Here is a 24,652-nt window from a genome sequence, read left to right on the forward strand (position 1 = left end):
GGCCCCCTTTTCAAGATTGCTGGAGAACTGGCCTTGTCTCTGTTACATAACAGCACTGATGTTACCTGTCTGTCATGGGTTTGGAGGGAAAGTTCCATCCTATGGGGAGTGGAAGGCGGGACATCAGGAGGAGGGGCTGTACTGTATAAATATGTGATGCCTGTGTGGTGAAGAGAGATGCTGAGACAGACTGTGAGACACTGGGTTGGGACGAAGCAGCAGCTGGGGAAGAAGAAGCTGTTGTGGGAGTCTGGGTGTCTGACAGGGTACTACTGTGTGTCAGAGTACCAACCTGATAAGTTCAGGTGTCTGTGGGTTAGCCAGAACTGATGGGTTCAGGGTCTGTGCTTTAAGTTAAAGGTTCTAGGTGAACCAAACTGTATGCTTGTGTGTGTAAGAATAAGCCACGTTACTTTATTTTATTCACCTGATTGTTTTATTTACCCTGTTTGTATTTAAAATAAACCTTATTCTTTTATTGTTTAAAAATCCATCCCTGGTCTGTGTGACTTATTATAGGGAATGGTTGGTGGCAGCTTAGTAACTGTGTGATAGATCCCAGTAGGTCTGGGTTTGTCACATTGATTGGTGTCCAGCGTGTGGGATACGACTGGTCCAGTTGTCCAGCGGTCCAGCAAAGCCTTGGCAAGTGTGCCCAGAGCAAGGGGGGTCTAGTCAGGGACAGTCTGAGGCGCGTAGGTAATCTTCTAGGTGTACCTCACGGGGAGGTGCGCTAGTAGAAGAACGTGCCAACTGGGGAGACTTAGATTAAGGTGCTCTGAGGCAGCCTAGTTTTGGCGGGAAAACGCTGAGGCAAAACTGCATAGCAACAGCGAGCTAGCTTGCCAGCTGAGAGGCCCAGCAGAGGGGGGTAGGCTCTGACTCGATACTGTTGCAAATTTAGTGCTGAAGAACAGCAGCAATCTCTAGGGAGAGCTGGTTCTGAGGCAAAAAGGAAAAAAAGTGGTCGTTTTATTTTGAGGCTTGACTTTTTAAAGCAGCCTGTTCTGAGGGGGGATTATGCCCTTGACTCGAAGCCAGATAGCAGACATGAGTGAAGTGAAAGACCCCCAGATTGACCAAGGTTCTGAGGATGAATTTGGCTCAGTGCAAGGTGACAGCACAGGAGAGCAGGACCCAGAACTCAGAAAATTGCTCATAGCCCAACAGCATGAACTGAGGATGAGGCAATTGGAAAAAGAAGAAAGATTAGAGAGAGAGAAAATTGCTCTGGAAAAAGAAAGAATGGCGTTTGAATTAAGAAAACTGGAAATGATGAACCAGAACCATAATAACAATAGGGATTCTGAGGGAGGCCAGTTGTCTAAGGCTGACCTGAAGAAATTCCCTGTGTACCACAAGGGAGATTGTCCTGAGGTGTTCTTTTCCTTAGTGGAAAGAGCGTTTGTGGACTTCTCAGTGAGGGAAACTGAGAAGATGACCATCATGCGATCTTTAATCAGTGGTAGCCTTGCTGAAGTTTATGCCGAGATGCCTGAGGAACTGATGAAAGATTTTGCAGAGTTCAAAAAACTGGTGTTTGCAAGACATGGGATAAATGCAGAGCAGCTGAGACAAAGATTCAGGTCCCTTACCAAGAAGCCAGAACAGACTTTTACCCAAGTGGGGGCCCAATTGGTGAGGCTGCTTGAGAAATGGCTATCGCAGGAGGGGACAGAGACCTATGAACAGCTTAAAGACTTGATAGCCCTGGAACAGTTCTATTCAGTTCTGCATGGGGAATTGAAATTCCAGGTGAGGGAAAGGAAACCGAAATCTGTGGCAGCAGCCGCAGAAATCGCAGATTTTATCTCCCAAATAAGAAAGCCCTTGGGTGAGGGGAAATCTGTAGGTAAACCCAAAGAAACCTACAGCAAGTACTCTCAGGGACCAGGGAAAAGCCAGCAAGGGGGAGGGGCCCATGGTGAAGGGAAGCCCTCAGGCATGAAACCAAGCCCTCAGAATTTGGAGGGAAAACCGAAACCAGAGGAGAGAGAATCCAAATACACTAGAAAATGCTATTTCTGTCAGGGAAAGGGTCATCTGATCTCAGAATGTGAGAAATTGAAGCAGCTAAAAGGAATGGTGCCTCAGAATTCTAGTGGGACCAAGCCAAAAGCTGTGTTCTGTGTCCAGAAAGAGCAAAGCTCATTGTCACAGAGGGAGCCTGTTGCCATGACTACTCAGTCTGGAACAGCTACCTATGCTGATCAGGCTGAGGAAAATGGTCCTCTTGGGGAGGTAAAGCGCTGCTTGCTGGTAAAAACAGATTCTCAGTTGTTTGAGACAGCCGGGGTGGACGTAGGAATACTTGACCGTCAGTATAGGGGGCTGCGGGACACTTGTTCCCAGGTAACCCTGTGCCATCCAGATATTATTCCTAGGGAGTTTATAATCCCAAATGAGAGCATGAAGGTGGCAGGGATTGAGGGGCAGATAATCTCTCTGCCAGTAGCAGAGGTACCTGTCAACTTTCAAGGCTGGAGGGGAGATTGGCGGATAGCGATTTCATCGACTCTGCCAGCAGCCGTGCTCGTGGGAAATGACCTGGCTGAACATGTGAAACGGGTGCTAGTGATTACACGCTCACAAGCCACCACAGGGACAGTTCAGGGGGGTAATGATGAGCCAGAGACGGAAGCAGGTGGGGGAAGTTCAGAAGCTGTGGTGGAAACCTTAACCACAGACAGCAGATTTGGACAGGAGCAAAAGGCAGACGCCACTCTCCAAAAGTGTTTTGAACAGGTGACTGACGCCCAGCTAACACCTGAGACCCCAGTGAGATTTCTGGAGAAAAAGGGGATTTTATATAGAGAAACCCTGAGGAATATCTCAAAAGGGGGAGATGGGATCAGAAGTCAGCTGGTGGTACCTGAAAAGTATCGCCCCATGATCTTACAAAGGGGGCACTCTGACATGTTTGCTGCACACTTAGGGGTCAACAAGACACAGCAGAGAATCACACAGAATTTCTACTGGCCTGACATAGGGAAGCAGATCAGGGAGTTCTGTAAACAATGTGATGTGTGTCAAAGGCAGGGGAATAACCGCGATAGGACCAAAGCAAAGTTGTGCCCTTTGCCTGTGATTGACACTCCGTTTAAATGCATAGGGGTGGATATTGTGGGACCTTTGCCCAAGGCCACAAAGAGGGGGAACAGGTTCATCCTAACAATTGTGGACCATGCCACAAGGTATCCTGAAGCCATACCCCTGACTAACATTGAAACTAACACAGTGGCCGATGCTTTGGTGGGGTATATGTCCAGGATGGGATTTGCCTCAGAGATAATCACAGATTTGGGCGCATCGTTCACATCAAAGCTCATGAAACGCTTATGGCAGATCTGTGGAATTAAGCACAAGGAAACCACTGCTTATCATCCTGAAAGCAATGGGTTAACTGAGAAGTTCAATGGGACTCTAATGCGCATGATTAGGGCTTACTTGGCAGAGAATCCAAACAATTGGGACCAGAAGCTGCAATCCCTTTTGTTTGCTTATCGATCAGTGCCACAAGCCAGTACCGGGTTTAGTCCATTTGAACTTCTATTTGGGAGACGGGTGAAAGGGCCCCTTGATTTGATCAAACAAAATTGGGAGCAGATCACCCAGGATGACCCACAAGACGTTGTGACTTACATAGACACCTTGATGAATGACCTAAAGCGAAATCTAGAGCTGGCAGCAGAAAACCTGCAAGCGCAGAAGGTCAAACAGAAAACATGGTATGACCGCAAAGCTAGAGAGAGGCACTTTGACCCGGGGGAGGAAGTGCTTTGGCTTAGGCCCTGCAGAGAGAATAAACTGCAGCTCAAATGGGCAGGACCATATAGGGTCATTTCCAAGATGTCAGACCTGAACTACCTAATAGAGCAGGAGGAGAACCAAGCAAGGAGGGTGGTTCATGTGAATGCCCTAAAACCCTACTACAGAGGGGAACAGAGGGTTTTATTCGCGATAAAAGCAGCTGAGAGTGAGGAAGCTGAATTACCCTTCTGGGAGGGTAGAGGGGAAGTAAAATACAACCCAGAGGAGGTAAAGATCAGTCCTGCACTCACCCAAGACCAGCAGCAAGAACTAAAAATGCTGCTTAATAAATATCAACAGGTGTTTTCCAACAAGCCGGGGATAGTGAAGGGAGTGATGCATCGGATCCACACAGGGGATGCACCCCCGCAGGCAGTATCCCCATACCGAGTAACGGGACCCTATAGGGACAAGGTGCGGAAGGAGCTGGACGAGATGCTGAGGGAGAACATAATCGTCCCCTCTTCTAGTCCTTGGTCCTCTCCGATAGTCCTTGTGGACAAGCCTGATGGGAGCATTAGGTTTTGTGTTGATTACAGGAAGTTAAACCGTGTAACCACTCCTGATGCCTACCCAATGCCCAGGCTAGACAACCTGATTGAAACCATAGGGGGTTGTCGGTTCATCTCATCATTGGACCTGGTAAAGGGATATTGGCAATTAAGAATTGATCCCAGGGATCAAGAAAAGACTGCCTTTTGCAGCCCTTTTGGTCTCTATGAGTTTCGAGTCCTGAGCTTTGGTCTCAGAAATGCACCAGCCACATTCCAAAGGCTGATGGACCAGACCTTGGCAGGGCTCAGTGACTTTACAGTGGCCTACATTGACGACATAGGGATCTTCAGTAATACCTGGGAAGATCACCTGATACACCTGGAGTTAGTGCTGCAGAGGTTAAGTGCAGCAGGGCTAACAGTAAAGGCCAGCAAGTGTCAGCTGGGTAGCCCAGAAATAAAATACTTGGGTCACATGGTAGGGGGAGGAATGATAAAACCCCTGGAGGCCAAAATAGAAGCTGTTCGTGATTGGCCTAGACCCAACACCAAGAAAAAAGTCAAATCATTTCTTGGGTTGGTGGGCTACTACAGGAAGTTCATCCCGAGGTTTAGCGAGATTGCGGCTCCGCTGACCGATCTGACGAGGAAGAAGGCTGATGACCGCATCCCGTGGACCAGCGACTGTGAGGCGGCGTTCCAGAGGTTGAAGGAGGCGTTAATCAACTATCCTGTCCTGCGTGCTCCAGACTTCGACCGGGAGTTTATCATCTACACCGACGCGTCTAACAGCGGGGTAGGAGCAGTTCTGTGCCAGGAGGATGAGAATGGTGACCAGCATCCAGTGTCCTACCTGAGTAGGAAACTTCAAAAAGGTGAGAGACATTTGGCAACCGTGGAGAAGGAGTGTTTGGCCATAGTCTACGCGATCCAGAAGGCCAAGCCTTACATCTGGGGAAGACATTTTATTCTGTGTACTGACCATTCACCATTGCAATGGTTAAAGACGATGAAAACCCACAATAGCAAACTTATGAGGTGGGCTTTGAACTTACAGGACTATGACTTTGAAGTGAAGGTGGTCAGAGGGTCAGTGAACTGTGTTGCTGACGCCTTATCAAGAAGACCTGAAGACTGAAGACGGCGAAAGAACATGGACTATATGTATATAATGGTTAACTTGGAGTGTAAGTATATGTAAGTATTATATGGTATGTATAAATGTTGTTGTGTATTTTATGCAGGTTGTTTTTTGGTGAAAAGCACTTTTAGCTTTCCCCCTACAAAACAACTTATAAAGAGGGGAGGTGTTACATAACAGCACTGATGTTACCTGTCTGTCATGGGTTTGGAGGGAAAGTTCCATCCTATGGGGAGTGGAAGGCGGGACATCAGGAGGAGGGGCTGTACTGTATAAATATGTGATGCCTGTGTGGTGAAGAGAGATGCTGAGACAGACTGTGAGACACTGGGTTGGGACGAAGCAGCAGCTGGGGAAGAAGAAGCTGTTGTGGGAGTCTGGGTGTCTGACAGGGTACTACTGTGTGTCAGAGTACCAACCTGATAAGTTCAGGTGTCTGTGGGTTAGCCAGAACTGATGGGTTCAGGGTCTGTGCTTTAAGTTAAAGGTTCTAGGTGAACCAAACTGTATGCTTGTGTGTGTAAGAATAAGCCACGTTACTTTATTTTATTCACCTGATTGTTTTATTTACCCTGTTTGTATTTAAAATAAACCTTATTCTTTTATTGTTTAAAAATCCATCCCTGGTCTGTGTGACTTATTATAGGGAATGGTTGGTGGCAGCTTAGTAACTGTGTGATAGATCCCAGTAGGTCTGGGTTTGTCACAGTCTCCATTTACCATTTACACTTTGCACAAACGAAGAAGCAAGTATGCTTGAGAAAGACATATAGACACCTGAGAAATCTACAGTTACACAGTACAGTGGGGTCTCTGCTTAAGAACGTCCCTACTTAAGAACAATTCTACTTAAGAACAGCTCCATTTGCTAAATTTTGCTTCTACTTGAGAACAGAAATCCAAGATAAGAACAGGAAAAAAAAAACCTTTCCTGCTCTTTTTTTAACCTTAGGTCATCTTAGGTTAAAAAAAATTCTCCCCCTAGTGGTAGAGTACGTATTAACCAGCTTTGCATTAGTTCCTATGGGAACTAATGCTTCAATGTACGAACGCACCTCTACATAACAAAAAAAAACACAGCCAGAACGGATTAATTGGTTTTCAGTCCATTCCTATGGGAAATTTTGCTTCAACTTAAGAACGTTTCAACTTAAGAACACCATTCCAAAATGGATTAAGTTCTTAAGTAGAGGTTCCACTGTAGTTTCTATGGATGGAAAAGAGCAGATACGGATTAAATGGTTTTCAGTGCATTCCTATGGGAAATGCAGATTCAACATAAGAACTTTTCAACTTGAGAACCACCTTCCAATACGGATTAAGTTCTTAAGTAGAGACCCCACTGTAAATCAGTTTGCTAAGGCTAACAGTGACATATGGTGGGGAGACTACATATGGTTCTTTTGGGCTTGACTTGGAGGAGAGCTGTCTTCAATCCCCCCTTCTGTTTATGTGAGGTGGGGGTGTCATCGGAGATCTGGCCATTCTTGCCTCGCACAGCTCCAGTCTCAAAACGGGGAAGTCAGAGAGAAATGGGCCCCTCCTACACCTCAAACTAGGTATGTTGAGCTTAATGAAGAGAAGACCGAGGGGAGACATGACAGCCGTCCTCCAAGATCTGAAGGGTTGCCACAGGGAAGAGGGCATCGATTTATTCTCCATTGCGCCTGAGGGTGGGACAAGAACCAATGGGTGGAAACCCATCAGAGGGAGATCCAACTTGGAAATAAGGAGAAATTTCCTGATGGTGAGAACCATTAAGCAGTGGAACAGCTTGTTTCCCAAGTTTTGTGGGTGCCCCATTGCTGGAGGTTTTCAAGAAAAGATTGGATGGCCATCTGTCCGGGATGGGGATGAAGTATCTTGCCTTGGACAGGGGGTTGTACTAGAAGACCTCCAAGGTCCCTTCCAACCCTACGACGATTCTATGATGATTCCTCATCTGGTCTTTAAAAAGTGCCTCACAGAGTGGTGAGAAAGTGGAAGTACAATTAGTACAAACAGCTTTGTGAAGATGCACATTTTTAAATTTGTTCTAACTGTTTTGTAAATAATTCTGCCGCTTAGCAACACACCGAACTTGTTTGGGAACAGAGCTCCCAATAAGATAACATAGCAGAAGGAGTTCATTCAAAACAGGACAGTTTTCAGAAGAAAGAGTAACTACACTTCCCAGGTTATTGATACAGGCTTTTGGCAGGAGTACCGGAATCCTCTCATAGTGATCGACTCTCTGTGCTACCCTGTATCCCCGAAAATAAGACCTACCCTGAAAATAAGCCCTAGTATGATTTTTTAGGATGCTCATAATATAAGTCCTAGACAGAAAAATAAGCCCTAGTTAAATGAAACCCCGCCCTCCACCATTGTGCAGCAACCAGAAGAAGATGGCATGACTGTAAAATAAAACATCTGCTCAAAATAAGCCCTAATGTGTTTTTTGGAGCAAAAATTAATATAAGACCCTGTCTTATTTTTGGGAAAACACGGTAGATAAGAGACCTTTTGTTTAGACTTTGACAAGAGAACAGAGACTATAAATGTAGGCAAATGTCGCACACTGATATTGAGGTGTGAGACATCTAAAGAGGAAGAGAAAGCATGAGACGGAGTATGAAAATGAAGCCATGCAAACATCCTTAGATCAACAGAAAGATAATGACAGTGCACCATACATAGACTTTTAGCTGGGTGAACATATGCAATTGTACTAATTGTACTTTTACTAAAAGAAAAAGAATTTCTAAGCATGTTCACAACATGATTAGAGGCTTAGAAAGTCATTTTATTTTCTGATAAGGATCCTGATCTTGCGTGTATTTTTAACAAAGCTTTTGGAGCTATACTGCTTTTTACTTTGAATTGGTATATTCTAGTGATGCATTCTCTGCCATTATGGGCTATTAAGCTTTTGCATTTTTATAATGTAACCTGAAATCTTTTCATTGTACCTTTTCAGTCTAAAAGAGATGCTCCTATATTTCTTGACTTATGTATTTGCCTAAAACTTAAGTTCAGTTATCATATTTTTAAGCATACGTGCCTACAGTTTTTTTTCCAAAGCTGTAAGATGTTTGGATAGTAGAACTCTGAAACTATTTTATTCATATGGAACCTCGAAGATGTAGAAATAAAACTGGTAGAATTTGAGAAGTTTTTAAAATTGTCTGGAATTATTAACTCCTTAATTGGAATAATGTCACTTGTAATGAACCCTTGGCTTCTGTTCTTTGCCTCGGTGGTATACATCTCAAGTAACCCAAATAAAATAAATCCTTGAATCAGGACTTTTAGTCTCTCATGTTTCTTGATGACAGAATTTCCTTGGGAAACAACTTCAGTTCCTTTAATAATCGTTTAAGATGTCCCAGCTAACCTGACTGCTCACATGAAAATCTAGTTTTACTTTGTTTCTCAAACCTAGGGCTTAAGGTCTTACAGTTATGGATGACAAGGTACAAACATGATTCCTTATTCCAAACTCGTAAAACGCATGTTATTCAAACCATTCAGAGTCAGAGATTTTAACCTAAATATCCATGCCATTTCCTATTGCAGGAGATTTTAAGATATTGCTTCCTCACCTGTTGTTAAAAGGATTTAAAGCTGTCTTCCTTGTGGCACATCTCTGCTGCACCCGAACTGACTGATCTTGTCGTTACATTATAAAGCACCTCTTAATTTATCCTTTTGGTTTTAACTTTACATTCCTCCCATTTATATATCTGTTTTCCTTTTGAGTTTGTTAATCAACTCCTTTATCCTGTGTCTTAGAAAATTCTATAACTCAACCACCAGTGTTAAAGGGGAGATTCCAGGACGTAACATTTGTCTCCATTTATTCCAAATCTCAAGTATATTCTTTATGAAAGGATTCTGAATCTTTTAAATGATTCTTTTAATGTTCTTTTTACACCAGTCTTTTTACAATTTTCTGTGCCCGAAAAGCACAGTAATCAATGCACCCGGGTACGGCTCATTAGCCTTGGAAGGCAGCCCATCTAGGAGAAGGAAAATTCGAATTTCAAACCTCCACTGCCTTGTGGCTGTATCCACTGATGAAAAAGGCTTCAGGGGTTAACCTCAAGGCAAATCCAGAGTCGGAGTTCTGGAGGTAGTTTGTGATTGTGTACAGTCATGCTGTTGCAATACCTGCGACGTCACTGGAACCAGTTGTATTGGATCTTGGCCTTCCATTGGACTACTTCAGTGACGTGCAGAGGGCGATTTTCTGCTTGGGGAGCAGTCTGTTTTCCGTATTATTTTACCCAGGCTTTGAGCTCTGGAGAGGACACTCCAGCTTTGCATACAGTGTTGAACCAACATGGGAAGTAGCAGTTACTGGTTATAAGTCTTGCTTGATTGGCATAGAGCGAGACTCCAGGGGCTACTTCCGGTGGTGGGAGAGGTCATTGCACCCAGCCAGTAAGGTGCTGCTTCGCCACAGTCTGTTAACCTTACGGGGTGCATGGGGTTTAATGTGAAAGCCAACAAGCAGATTCATAACCCTGCACCATGCAACAATCATAAGAAATTGTTGTGGGTTTTTCGGGCTCTTTGGCCATGTTCTGAAGGTTGTTCTTCCTAGCATTTCGCCAGTGTCTGTGGTTGGCATCTTCAGAGCATAGACAGAGTTCCTACTCCGGTCCTCTGAAGATGCTGGCCACAGAGACCAGCAAAACATTAGGAAGAACAACCTTCAGAACATGGCCAAAGAGCCCAAAAAAACCACAACCACCACAGGGTAGCTTAGGGAACCTTTGAGTCTTCAGGTTCTTTTTTGACTACAACCCTCGTTATTCCCGACTATCTGCCATGTGGCCAAGGCTTCCGGGAACTGAAATTCAGAACATCTGGAGGGCCAGGCCGTTCGCTGTCTCCGCTCCAGGATAAGACAGGATGCCTGCCTGTGTGAACCCCAGGCTGCCCCAGCTTTTGGGAGAGAGAGAGAGAGAGACATACGCCTGGAGCAAACCCCTGGATTCGGCCGCTTCCCAGGACGAATCCCTCTGAGCGGTTCATAAGGCCCTCCAGCCCCTGGGGCTTCCTCCCAGCCTGACCCCGACGGATCCGCACGAGGTCCAGCAGAGCAAAGCAAAAGGGCCCGATTCTGTGCCCCAGGAAGGCCTCCTTCATGTCACAAATCTTGATTCAGGGAATACTTCATGCCAGAAGGGGCGCAGACCACGTTGGCTGCTTCCTCAAGAACTGAAAGGCTCTCTGAAGCCAGCTCCCTGTGATTTGGCAGCTTTACTCATTCGTTTATTATTATTAAAGTGCCTCACACTTTATTATTATTAAAGTGCCTCACACTTTATTATTATTAAAGTGCCTTAACATGACACCTTTATTTCCTGAGAAGGGGAATCAAGTGGCTCACAATATTAAAAGAGCATAATGTTAAGCATTAAAAAAATAAAATGTGCAGCAATTAAAAGACTATAGCCTAATTAAAAGTGGCAGGGGGCTGGCCAGGGGACCTCCTCCTCAGAGGACATGAAGGGCCCGAGAAGGCTCCTGGGTGGATTGGGGTGAATGATGGTCCATCGGGTCACCTGGACTGAAGCCATGCTGGGCTTTGGAGCCAATGAAGGGCCACTGAAATGGACCGGGAGCCAGACCAGTTGCAGTTCCATCCAAGGGTCGTGATGGGCTCCCTGGAACTGGTCTCAGTCAGCTGCCCGGCTGAACTTTCCGAACTGACTCCAAGGGCAGCCCCACACGGTGCTTCGGGCAGCCGTCCAAGCAGGACATTGTGCAGGACAGCCTCCCAACGGCCCAACCAGAGCTCTGCCGGAAGGGGTGCAGCAGGTGCACCAGTTGGACCAGTGCAACGCCCCCCCGGCCCCCTTCAGGGGAGACCCCAGAGAGGATGGTGCAGGCGACCCCCACCCCATTCAGAGATGGCTTCCCCCAGATCCTGGAAAAGATGGTTGGGGTGTGTGTGGGGGGGTTCCCCTTCTCTTTTCTCCCCCCAACTGTGTTCTCAGGTCAAAACCTGGAGTCCCCCCCAACAGCCCAATCCCACAGTGCCCCTCTTCTGTGTCCTGACCTTATGGTCTTTCTTTCCCCAAGAAGACAAAAGGCGCCCGATGGGGGCCCTCTTGATTATTCTTATTAATTATTTCCCCTCCCCCTCCGTCCCCCATCGCCTTCCTTCAGGCAACGGGGGGAGGGAGGCTAAAAGGGATGGACCATAGAGCTAGGAAGCTGCTACAGAGGAGCGCCTCTCCCAGGGGGACCGGAAGCGGAAGCCAGGCGCCTTCCAGCTTCTCTCTCTCCCCCACCTCTATGGTCTTCCTCTCCCATTTCCCGCCGAAGGACTTGGAAGGAGGTGCGCGAGGGCGGTAGGGGCGTGTACGTGTCTTTGTAAGAGAGAGTTGTGTGTTTTCAAAAATGAGGGTCGCTTCAGGGGGGAAGAGAGAGGGGGGGTCACAATCCAGCCTGGAATTATTAAAGATTGCTGGTTCTCCCCCCCCTTGCATGTGTGTGAGTGCATGTGCGTGCAGGGAATCATCCTCGGGGGGGGGGGAATTGTTTCTTTTTCTGGGTGCTTAGAGACCCCTTTCCCTTTTTTGCTTTCCTTCCGGGGGGGGGGGAGAGGTTTCCAAAGGGAAGGAGAGGCGGCCCCTTGCTCTCTTTCCCCCCCCTTATTCTCTTCCTCCTCCCCCCTCTTTGCCTTTATTTATTTATTTTATTTATATCCCGCCTATCTAGCCACTTAAGGCAACTCTAGGCGGCTCCCCAGACAAAGCCCCCCCAGGGTCCCCGTGTGAGTCAGTTGTGTTGTGGGGATGGGGGGGTGGGATTTCCAGACATGAACACTAGCCCCCCCACTCCCCAGGGAGAGTCCCCTCCAGGCAATCCGGGGGGGGAAGCGCCCCCCCCCGTTGCTCCACCTGGAAGGAAAGACGGGCCTCCTTTTCCTCCCCCTCCCCATTTTCTTCCAGGGGAAGTCACTATCCCACGGAGGCGGGGAGGAACAAGGAAGATCGCTGGGATCCCCTCCATGCCACGTGCATCTACTTGTGCAGGGAATCATCGGGGGGGGGGTGTTGTTTTTTCCCCTCCTGCATAGAGACAGCCGCCCTTTTCCTTTTTTGCTTTCCTTCCTTCTGTGTGTGGGGGTTTCCAAAGGGAAGGAGAAGGGGTGACTGGGTCTCTTCCCCCCCCTTTATTCTCTCTTTCCCCTCCGTCTTCCCTCCCCCTTTTCTTCCTTCTCCAGACAACTCTCCAGGTGATACACACACACACACAGAGACACACACACACACACAAACACACAAAGGGATTCCCCCCCGCGTGCTTTGCTGCGGGGCCTTTTGGATTCCCTTTGGGTGGGGAGAAGAGGGGCTTCCTTATTTAAGTTTTGTTCCCTTTTTTTCTCCATTCGTTTTGCTTCTAATATGTTGTTTGCCCTATTTTTGGGGTGAATGTTGGTCTTCAGGGGCTTTAGGTCCACTCTTTCCTGGAAAACCCTTAGAGTAGCAGCCCTAAAACAACCCCTCTATAAATTTCTGGAATCAACACATTCATTCCTTCATACCCATGACATACCTGTTCAATCCAGGCAAGGGCTCTCGGAGCCGGCCAGTTCCCACGTCCCGGCTGGGAGTGTTTGGGGGACGGAGGGCAGGAAAGTCGGGAAAGGGGTGGAGGATAAACCTGGGTTGCCTTTTCTCCTTCCTTCTTCCAGTATCCTTTGAGGAGGTGACTCTGTATTGCCCCCATCAAGAGGGTGGGATCTTCTCATTCAAGACTAGAGATCTCTGTGTGAGGAGATTTCTGGGATCGAGATCTCTCCAGGTAAGGATCCCATTGCCTCTTCAGGCTGAGACTGTGAAGGATGATGCTTGGTTGCCCCACCGAGATGCCTCTGTCAACAGAAGCGCTTTGAGTGTGTGTATCAGTAACCCTGGGTTGTGTGTATATTGTCTTGTGGGTCGAGTGGGGGCAATTTCCAAAAATGAATATTAGCTCCCCCAACTCCCCAGGGACTGCATTGGGGGCTGGGAGGGAGAGAGGAGAAGGTCTCTTTAAGCCCCCTCGCGTTGCTCTGCCTGGAGGGAAATGTCACCCCCCTTTTCTTCCTCCTTTGGGGGGTTTCTTAAGGGAAGGAGACAGAGAGGGTCACGATCCAACCCCAGGGGGGGACAAGGAAGCTCACCGAGATCCCCTCCATGCTGTGTGAGTGCATGAGTGTGCAGGGAATCATCCTTGGGGGGGGTTGTTTTCTTCCCCCCCTTGACAGAGAGCCCCCATTTTCCTTTTTTGCTTTCCTTTTGGGGGGTTTCCAAGGTTGAGATAGTGAATTGAGGGGAGGAGGGGGCCTTATGGGAAGAGGAAGGGGGAGGGGAAGGAGACTAGAAATGGGGGTCTAGGGGGGAAGGGAAGGCCTTTTGGACTGAAGATGCTGCCCTTGCGGATGCTGCTTCTGCCCGGATCCCTCCATGTGGGGGGGGGGGCACAGCTGGGGGATTCCACAGTTCGGATTCCATCTCTCCAGTTCTGGTTTGCTGGCCTTGGCTTCTCACGCTAGTATTTTCTGGTTGCTGGTTCGAGCTGTATTTCTCTCCCCCCCCCCCGCCCACTTTACATCCTTCTTTTAAAGTTAAGCTTTGTTCCCTGTTTTGGCCATTCATTTTGCTTCTAATGCACTGTTTGCCCTCTTTCTGGGGTGAATGTTGGTCTAATTAGCACTAAGACAAGCCGTGGATAAATCTCTAAAATCAATGAATTCATTCCTTCATACCCATGAGGTACCCGTTCAATCCAGGCAAGGGCTCTCGGAACCGGCTGGTTCCCCCGTCCTGGCTGGGAGTGTTTGGGGGATGGAGGGCAGGAAAGTCTCTCTGCACGTCAGGAAAGGGGTGGAGGATAAATACATGTTGCCTTTTCTCCTTCCTGCTTCCAGTGGCCCCTGAAGAGGTGACCCCGTATTGCCCCCAACTCAAGAGGGTGGGATCTTCTCGATCAAGACTAGAGATCTCTGTGTGAGGACCTCCTGCTGGGAACGATTTCTGAGATTAAGGTCTCTCCAGGTAAGGATCCTGTTGCCTCCTGGGATGAGACTGTGAAGGATGATGGTTGGTTGCCCCACCGAGGTGGAAGCGCCCTAAGCGTGTGTGCCGGGAGCCCAAGGCTCCTGTGCCACAGTCAAGAACATGACCGTACATTTAAGAAAGCCTTTTGTTCTGCTGCTGCACCCGACTGGAGAGTTGGGATCCAGTGCATGTTTTGAATTTAACTTTATTTTTTAAAAATAATTCTCTAGTAGATATTTAATGCAATAGTCATTCTCATTACTTACTCCCTCCTCCCACCTCACTTTCTGTCCCATTGCAGACGTGGGATATGAGAGGTTCGAGACATGCCCTTAAAATGTTCACATTTCAACCTGGCTCACAATGCCCCCAAATGCAAGAGCCTCACAGGCTGAGATTACCTTTGCTACTCATAAATATCTATGAAGGGTTCTCCCTCCTCAATAAATAAATTAATGGAGTGGATTGGGATATTTTATTCCTTTGGCTGCATGAAGTTTCTTTGTTAATTTTTCCTGTAGCGCCGCCGAAACCCCTTGAGGATTCCTCCAAAATTGATCTGTGGCTATTCTGGCCATCTAACATGTGGCTTATAAAAGGCTTCTAAACCAAATTTTCCTGATCTCTCTCACAGACACACATACACGGACACATGCTGTGTTGTAGAATGACATTTCCAAGAAGTGAGCTATAGATTCCCCAGAGGATTGGGAAAGGAAAGCACATTTGTGAGGAAAGGGTGCCAAATTTCATTGAAAAGAAGTAGGGGGGAAAAACTCAGGGGACCAAGAAGCCTAAGAGAAGAGAGTAGCAGCAGCCCCGTGCAAAGTGAGAGGAAGGAGGGAAATCTTAACAAAGGAGAAGAGAAGCATTCATAGTCTGGGTCACTCCTTCCGTATTGCCAGCTACATCAATGCAAATCAATGCAAAGTTGAAATATTAAATTAAAAAATTTTAAACGAGGGCATGAAGAAGTCTGCTGTAAGTAGTGACGTGCAACCCAGCCAATTTACTGCACCCTTTAAAAATATCATCTAGATATCCAGTTTTGCATTGAAGTAAAAGGACAGGTTGTATGAAACTTTATACGTATATATGTTACCCTCCTTGTATTTACAAAGCTCAAATTGAATTGAAATTTTAAGCAAATAAAATTCTGGGCAGTTTTGTATCACAAGGAAAAAATGCTACTAACCTCTCTACCCGTAGCCAATGATACAAAAAACACCAATAAAGAGCACTTTTCTGTTACCCTGGAGTGCACACACTGCTTGGTGATTAAGTGATATTAGTCTCCTTCATTTTCTTATCTTTTTGTATCCTTCACTCTGGCTGAAGGAGCCAGGTTTTACCTGGTTCTCTGAATTCCAGGTTGAAACTGGTCATGGCCTAAAATAAGGACCGTCTTGATGCTGTCCCTGACCGCACGCAGTAGGGATAAGCCCATGCCTTTCTGAGAAAGAAGAGCAGCAGAGTAGAGAACACGAGACTGCTACTGGAAGAGCTCTCACACATTTTAAAAAAATCATAGGAGGATTTCCAACCGATACAATGATTCCTGCATCATAATTAAGGCCCCTACGGTCTAGTCAAACAATCTCCAAATATATATATAAAAAAAACCAAGATCCTGCTCACCACCAAGAACCTCTGTCTTCCAAGCACAAAGTTAAGATCATCTAGTGGAGACACAAGGACCCAGGAAGTTCCGATCCTCACCCTTTTCATTTCCCTAGCTACGTTTCCCAGCTTCAGGATCTGCCCTTCCAGTGAACAATCAGGGTTGATTTCCTTCAAAATGGATAAGTTTGTTCTCCTTGCAGTCCAGGGATTCTCAAGAGCCTCCTCCAGCACCACAATTCAAAAGCATCAATTCTTTGGCAGTCAGCCTTCTTTATGGTCCAGCTCTCACTTCTGTTCATCACTACAGTGGTGCTGTGGGCTAAACCACAGAAGCCTGTGCTGCAGGGTCAGAAGGCCAAGCAGTCGTAAGATCGAATACATGCAACGGAGCGAGCTCCTATCGCTTGTCCCAGCTCCCGCCAACCTAGCGGTTCGAAAGCATGCAAATGCAAGTAGATCAATAGAGACCACCTTGGTGGGAAGGTAACAGCGTTCTGTGTCTAAGTCGCACTGGCCATGTGACCACGGAAGATTGTCTTCGGACAAAATGCTGGCTCTATGGCTTGGAAACGGGGATGAGCACCGCCCCCTAGAGTCGAACACGACTGGACAAAAATTGTAAATTGTCAAGGGGAACCTTTACCTTTTACAGGAAAAAACCACAGCATTGACTATGCGGACCTTTGTCGGCAGGATGATGTCTCTGCTTTTTAAGATGTCGAGGTTTGTCATCACTTTCCTCCCAAGAAGCAGGCCTCTTTTATGTTTGTGGCTGCTGTCACCATCTGCAGTGATCATGGAGCCCAAGAAAGTAAAATCTGTCAATGCCTCCGTATCTTCCCCTTCTATTTGCCAGGAGGTGATGGGACCAGTGGCCATTTGGATGTTGACCATCAGACCATTTTTTGCACTGTCCTGTTTCACCCTCATTAAGAGGTTCTTTAATTCCTCCTCACTTTCAGCCATCAGAGTGGTGTCATCTGCATATCGGAGGTTGTTGTCTTAATTCCGGCTTGGGATTTCTCCAGTCTGGTCTTTCGCATGATGTATTCTGCATATAAGTTAAATTAGCCAGGGGACAAAATACAGCCTTGTACTCCTTTCCCAATTTTGAACCAATCAGTTGTTCCATATCCAGCTCTAACTGTTGCTTACTGTCCCACATATAGGTTTCTCAGGAGATAGATAAGGTGGTCAGGCACTTCCATTTCTTTAAGAACTTGCCATAGTTTGCTGTGGTCCACACAGTCAAAGGCCGAAGCAGAAGTAGATGTTTTTCTGGAACTCTCTGGCTTTCTCTATAATCCAGTGCATGTTAGCAATTTGGTCTCGAGTTCCTCTGCCCCTTCGGAATCCAGCTTGTACCTCTGGGAGTTCTCGATCCACATACTGCTGAAGCCTACCTTAGAGGATTTTGAGGATAATGTGTGAAATGAGTGCAATTGTGTGATAGTTGGAGCATTCTTTGGCACTGCCCTTCTTTGGGATTGGGATGTAAACTGATCTTGACAGAGGTGCTGCGTTACCAGACTATGCCAGGGGGCGTAATGGTGAAGTGAACTGCCCAGAGATGAAACCAAACAGACACTGTAGTAGTGTTGAAAATATTATTTACATTAAAGTCCATATATACAGGGGTAAATACAGCTTCTCTTGGTCTTTATACAGTCCTGGTCATTCACAGTAGTTCTTCAGTTAGCAATGGTAAATTTACAGTTTCAGTAACCAAAGATTGTTACCAATATAAATAGTCCAGCATCCACGAAGTCTTCTCCTCTCACCACAGAGATAGTCTTCTTCCAGGACCTTCTCCTTGCAATATGGCAAGCCTTCATCCAGCGATGCAGTAAATACAGTTCTCAATAACACGATCACCAGCAACACAACAATCAACCACCCAAACTATCCAACTACCCAACTACCCAACAGTTTGTGTCTTCAAGCTTGGCTAGCTTTATTCTTGGATAAACCAATCAACTTGGTTGTCACACAGCTGCCTCAATTAACCCAGCTGTGTTCCGTTGTTACATGTTGCTTTACTAAATCCTGATCCTGTTACAACTTATCCACTGAATTGCAATGAACAATTCCACAGGTTGACTTTGAGACCTGTCAGATCTTTTACAATCCTCTGGCCACTGTTGAGTTTTCCAAACTTGCTTGCATGTTGAATGTAGCACTTTAACAGCATCACCTTTGAAAGGTCTGCCTTGGATTTGTATTGAAATCATTTTGAGATTGTATCCCAGTACAGCTTTCCCCACTCTTGTTGAGTATGAGGGCTACTCTATTTCTTCTACGGGATTCTTGCCCACAATAGATATGATAATCCTCTCAATTGAATTCACCCATTCCCATCCATTTTAGTTCACTGATGCTCAGGATGTCAATGTTTACTCTTGCCATCTCCTGTTTAACCACATCCGGCTTACCAAAGTTCATAGATCTTACATTCCAGGTTCCTATATAGTATTTTTCTTTGCAGCATCAGACTTTCCTTTCACTTCCAGGCATATCCACAGTTGAGCATCCTTTCAGCTTTGGCCCAACCACTTCATTAGCTCTAGAGCTACTTGTACGTGTCTTCCACTCTTCCTCAGTAGCATGTTGGACACCTTCCAACCTGAGGGGCTCATCTTCCAGTGTCATATCTTTTAGCCTTTTGTTTCTGTTCATGGGGTTTTCTTGGCAAAGATACTTGAGAGGCTTGCCAATTCCTGCTCCTGGTGGATCACGTTTAGTCAGAACTCTCCACCATGACCTGTCCGTCTTGGGTGTCCCTGCACAGCATAGCTTCTCTGAATTACTCAAGCCCTTCGCTACAACAAGGCAGCAATCCGTGAAGGGTCTTGACTCACAACCTGTGAAAAACAAGATTTAGAGGTATTCCGCCTATCAACAGATTGGTGGTCGATGTTGGAGTTAGAATCAAGATATAAAAACAATAAAAATAGGGTTTTTGAGGGGAAATGGGCACAACATTTCAGTTATATCATTGTTACAGGTGATTGAAGAAGAATGTGGAAATATCATTATAAGTTGATGAAACCAATTAAAGTTAGAGAAAATATCCTTAAAATTGTTGTTGTGGTTTTTTTGGGCTCTTTGGCCGTGTTCTGAAAGTTGTTCTTCCTAACGTTTCGCTGGTCTCTGTGGCGGCATCTTCAGAGGACTGGAGTAGGAACTCTGTCTATGCTCTGAAGATGCCAGCCACAGAGACTGGTGAAACGTCAGGAAGAACAACCTTCAGAACACAGCCAAAGAGACCGAAAAACCCACAACAACCATCATATCCTGACCGTGAAAGCCTTTGAGAAGACATATCCTTAAAATGTTTTACAGGTGGCATCTCACTCCGGTAAGATGGGCAAAACTGTCAGAAGGGATCAGTAATGCTTTTTGGAAACATATCATGTCTGGTGGTCATCTGAAAAGGCAAAAAAAAAAAAAAACCCCAATTGGTTACAGGTTTGGGAAATGTCACAAGAAATTGTGGAGCAAAAACTACACTCTAAAGCTGAATTTTTTAAATTGAATGTAATGCCAGAGATCGCTGATAAAAAAAAAATAGTCTGCTGTATATATCTACAGCAGCTAGGTTGTTCTGGGCCTAAAATGGAGGAATTGAGAAATACCAACGATGGAGGAGCTATTAAAGAAACTATTTGACATTGCAGTACTAGACAAGCTTTTAGGGGCATTATGGGATGAACCGTGACATTTTGTAAAGGAAAGCTGGGGGCTGATGTATAATTGGGACCAGAAAGAGAGGAAATTAGGGGAAGAAAATATCATGGTGAACCACTTGACAAGAACCCGTTGATATTAGATCAGATGTCCCCAACTCCCGGTCCATGGCCCAGTGCTGGCCTGTGGCCTGAGCCAGACTGGGCCACCAAGACAGACCTCCCGGCCCACCCACCCCGCATGCACTCACCCCCCCACAACCTGTTTCCGCCTGTGTGTGTACTCCATCTTCCTGTGCAAACACTGCACTGCCGTTGCGCATGTGCACGAGAGCAAGTGCGCCCAGACGAGCAGCGCCATTTGCTCATGCGCATGAGCGCCCGCAATGCTCGTGCTTCTTCACACATAGGCATGGGGATGCTCCGCCTTCCCCAGCCGGTCTGCAGGGTGAAAAAGGTTGGAGACCCCAGTATTAGATGACCTACATGACAGCTAAATCTCAGATCTATATATGTAGTATGGAGGGTTTTTTTTTTGTTGTTTCTGTTTTTTTAACTTTGCTATTTTGTATGTATGAATAATAATAAAATAGATAATGGGGGGGAAGAACAGCAAAACAATTCTAAAGACTTTTCTGCTCCCTGCAAATTATACAGAAGAGAGGAAAAAACCCAAGAGGCAATTTTATGATATTCACAACCCTCTCTCTTTTTTTTAATCAGGCAAGAGAAGAATCAGAATTATGCAGATCAATTTCTGCTGCCACTGAAAACAATAATGTGTGAAGCAGGAAAAAGGAAATAGAGAAACAAGCGAAGGACATGAAAGAATAGATCTCCAGCTTCTCGGGGTTTAGATGTTTCTGGACTCTGGACTGCTTTAAAAAACAAGGGGGGGGGGAGAAAAAAGGCATGCAAATGTTTTCTATCTGTAGAAATATATACCTCTCATTTGAACAAAAATAAGAGAATTCACTCACAATTGTGTTCCATCTGGAAAATCTTTTAGAGGAGAGAGAGTATACAGTCAACACGATCTCCTTCATTCACATAAAATAACTAGGAGAGATAAAAGCTATATAACTGCATGGAAAGTAGAGAGAACTCAAACAGGTGAGAGACCATATAAATGCATGGTTTGTGGAAAGTACTTAAGACAGAGCAGTTAACTTAGTTTCCATCAAAGAAAGGCATGGAAAGGGGAAAGGGTTTCAGCAACAGTGGTGCCCTAAGAAGTCAAAGAAGAACTCACACTGGGGAGAAGTCATATCAATGCATGGAATGTGGAAAGAGCTTCAGTCAAATCAGTCACCTCAGTTCACATCAAAGGACTCACACTGGAGAGAAGCCCTATAAATGCATGGAATGTGGAAAGTGTTTCAGTTTCAGTGGTAGCCTTAATGTACATCAAAAAACTCACACTGGAGAGAAACCATATCAATGCATCGAATGTGGAAAGAGCTTCAGTCAAAGCAGTCACCTCAGTACCCATCAAAGAACTCACACTGGGGAGAAGCCATATCAATGCATGGAATGTGGAAAGTCATTCAGACGAAGCAGTGAACTCAGTATACATCAAAGAATTCACAATGGAGAGAAGCCATATCAGTGCATGGAATGTGGAAAGAGCTTCAGTCAAAGCAGTAACCTTAGATCACATCAAATAACTCACACTGGAGAGAAGCCATATCAATGCATGGAATGTGGAAAGAGCTTCAAACGAAGTAGTGAACTCAGTACACATCAGATAACTCACACTGGAGAGAAGCCATATCAATGTATGGAATGTGGAAAGTGCTTCAAACGAAGTAGTGAACTCAGTACACATCAAAGAACTCACACTGGAGAGAAGCCATATCAATGCACGGAATGTGGAAAGAGCTTCAATCAAAGCAGTCACCTTAGATCACATCAAGTAACTCACACTGGAGAGAAGCCATATCAATGCTTGGAATGTGGAATGTGCTTCAAACGAAGCATTGAACTCAGTTCACATCAAAGAACTCACACTGAAGAGAAGCCATATCAATGCATGGTATGTGGAAAGTCATTCAGACGAAGCAGTGAACTCAGTACACATCAAAGAACTCACACTGGAGAGAAGCCCTATAAATGCATGGAATGTGGAAAGAGCTTCAGTCAACATAGTCACCTTAGATCACATCTAAGAACTCACACTGGGGAGCAACCCTATCAATGTATGGAATGTGGAAAGCGCTTCAGTCAAGGCCAACACCTCAGTACACATCAAAGAACTCACACTGGGGAGAAGCCATATCAATGCATGAAATGTGAAAAGAGCTTCAGTCAAAGCTGTGAACTCAGTACACATCAAAGAACGCATACTGGAGAGAAGCCATATCAATGCATGGAATGTGGAAAGAGCTTCAGTCAAAGCGGTCACCTTAGTTCACATCAAAGAACTCACACTGGAGAGAAGCCATATCAATGCATGGTATGTGGAAAGTCCTTCAGACGAAGCTGTAAACTCAGTACACATCAAAGAACTCACACTAGAGAGAAACCATATGAATGCATTGAATGTGGAAAGAGCTTCAGTCAAAGTGGTCACCTTAGATTACATCAAAGAACCCACACTGGAGAGAAGCCATATCAATGTATGGAATGTGGAAAGTGTTTCAAACGAAGTTGTGAACTCAGTATACATCAAAGAAGTCACACTGGGGAGAAGCCATATCAATGCATGGAATGTGGAAAGAACTTCAGTGCCAGTAGTAACCTTAGATTACATCAAAGAACTCACACTGGAGAGAAGCCATATCAATGCATGGAATGTGGAAAGAGCTTCAGTCAGAGCAGTAACCTGAGTTCACATCAAAGAACTCACTTTGGGGAGAAGCCATAATGAGGCCTGGAAAGGGAGAAGTGCTTCAGTGACACTGGTGCCCTGAGAAGTAAAAGAAGAACTGAATTTCACGCTGTATGTGAAGCTGGAGTGTCCTCTTCAGAGCACGAAGCCTGGGTATGATAATATGGAGGATAGACTATTACCCAAGCAGCAAATTCCCCTGCTCCACGCCACTGAAATAGTCCAATGGAGAGGCAGGAGCCAATACAATTGGTTCCAGTGACATCGCAGAATTTGCCAGTACGTCATGAACTCCCTCCCAGAGTCAGGCTCTAGGATTTTGCCTCAAGGTTATCTCTTGAAGGGTTTTGCATCGGTGGATATAGGCAACAAGGCATTGGAGGTTTGAAATCAGTTTTCCTTCTTCAAGATTGTGTCGAAATGCCAACACATGATGTCACTCCTGTCTGTCCATCATGAAAGCTCCAAAGGGAGGAGCCAATGATAGGGCAGGAGGGGTGGGGCGAAAAGAGAAGAAAAAAATTGACAGTTAAAAGTTAGAGTAGGATGATGACAGGAGTTAGAGAGAAGCAGAAAATAGTGATTTGGAGAGGTAGTGGTAGGAGAGTGAATTGAGAAGGTTAATACACAGATTGAACTGCTGGAATGATAAAGAGACTAGAGAAAGAGTTATAAATAATAGAGAATAGATAATTAGTGAAAGTATATTCTGAATAAAAGTACCATCAAACCAGTGCATAAACAAATCCTATTTAATGAACGATACCGATAATCTGTGTTTTACCTATTGTGATTTACATGACAATAAAAGAACATCTGTAATTTAAACCTCTGATTCTCAAACTCAGAAGTTCAATAAACCTGTTATACTTGGCAGCGCATGTGTCTGAAATACATAATGTAATTGGTATTAGGGAAATAACACCTGGTGGCAGCGTCTAAAGTGGAAAGGCATCCAGAGGGTGAACCTAAACGGGGCATTGGGTGGACACGACAAAGTGGTGGCAGCGAGAAGAGAAAATGACATGAGCCTTTGTGAGGGCAAAATAAACAGGGGCCACAAGGGCGAACACCACAAAAATGGATGGTTTTCTAAAGCTAATGAGCCCCACCTACTTGGGGGCAGTGACTACCGTGCTTTTGGGGCATGGGAAGGACTAGAAAAGGGGTAGAAAAGGAAGGGGGGTTGAAATGAGTTTAGAATGGGTGCAAAAGGAAAGGAGGAGAAAATGACTTTAGATGAAGTGTAAATTTTCCCATAGTTGATTTAAAGAAGACATTTACTGGCAATATAGAGTTGCTTTTGTAAATTAATCTCCTGCCTACTCACCTTTGTTCTAGCAGATGCCCCAATCTTAGCATCATCCAATAAGGGACTGGAGCCTGATTCTGGGTAAAGGTAACCAATAGAATTGTAGTAGATTATGGTTTTTTGTTTGTATTATAAAAGATCTGTAAACAGTATTTTCAGGGTCTTCTCTGTTTTTAAGAGAATCCCAGCTGATTTTATTGTTAATCAATAAATTGGACTTTGATTCAGCTGGCTGCGTCTGCCTGATTCCTTGCAGGATAAAACTGGGTAACAGGTTTGACTTGTAACATCTGGTGCATTGGCTGGTCTTGTCTCCGGTGACCTTTATGTTCCCCAATGGAGGGAATCAGGCTTCCCAGCTCACCTGCCTGCTGGTGCTCTCCTAGGTGAGTACCTGAAAAACGCTGCTCAGGGTGTGGTCCAGGTGTATGTGTTTGGCTTCCCCTTTGTGGCGAAGACGCCTCTCTCCTTGTGCTGAGACTTTGGCCTGTAATGCCATGGGGTGATAGCCAGTGCATCACAAACAGGTGCCTGTGTGTAGACATTTGCTGGTTGCTAGTTTTTCCCGGACGCCCTAGGACAGGGGTCCCCAACACCCTGACTCATCACATATGATCCTTTAGAGAACCATTTGCCACCTGTGCACTATTTTTCATTACTTTGCTTCTGCCCTTTTCAAAAATTACAGTGTATCTGTATATCTAGACTCGGT

General features: G+C 45.6%; 1 protein-coding gene across 2 annotated transcripts in view; it reads left to right on the forward strand.

Moving 5' to 3' along the window:
- Positions 1-24,167, forward strand: part of LOC110070815 (uncharacterized) — a 44,656-nt gene extending 20,489 nt beyond the window's left edge. The window contains exons 3-5 of one of the 2 annotated variants that reach the window (XM_072987542.2): positions 13,142-13,251; positions 14,360-14,486; positions 20,522-24,167. In XM_072987542.2, the coding sequence (XP_072843643.2) occupies positions 20,991-22,664 (1,674 nt within the window). In that variant the 5' untranslated portion in view covers positions 13,142-13,251; positions 14,360-14,486; positions 20,522-20,990 and the 3' untranslated portion in view covers positions 22,665-24,167. The remainder of the gene's footprint in view (positions 1-13,141; positions 13,252-14,359; positions 14,487-20,521) is intronic. The other variant, XM_078387137.1, reaches the window with a different exon arrangement.
- The last annotated feature ends 485 nt before the right edge of the window (positions 24,168-24,652 follow it).

Source organism: Pogona vitticeps, chromosome 2, assembly GCF_051106095.1.
Source record: "Pogona vitticeps strain Pit_001003342236 chromosome 2, PviZW2.1, whole genome shotgun sequence".
Lineage (NCBI taxonomy): Eukaryota > Metazoa > Chordata > Lepidosauria > Squamata > Agamidae > Pogona > Pogona vitticeps.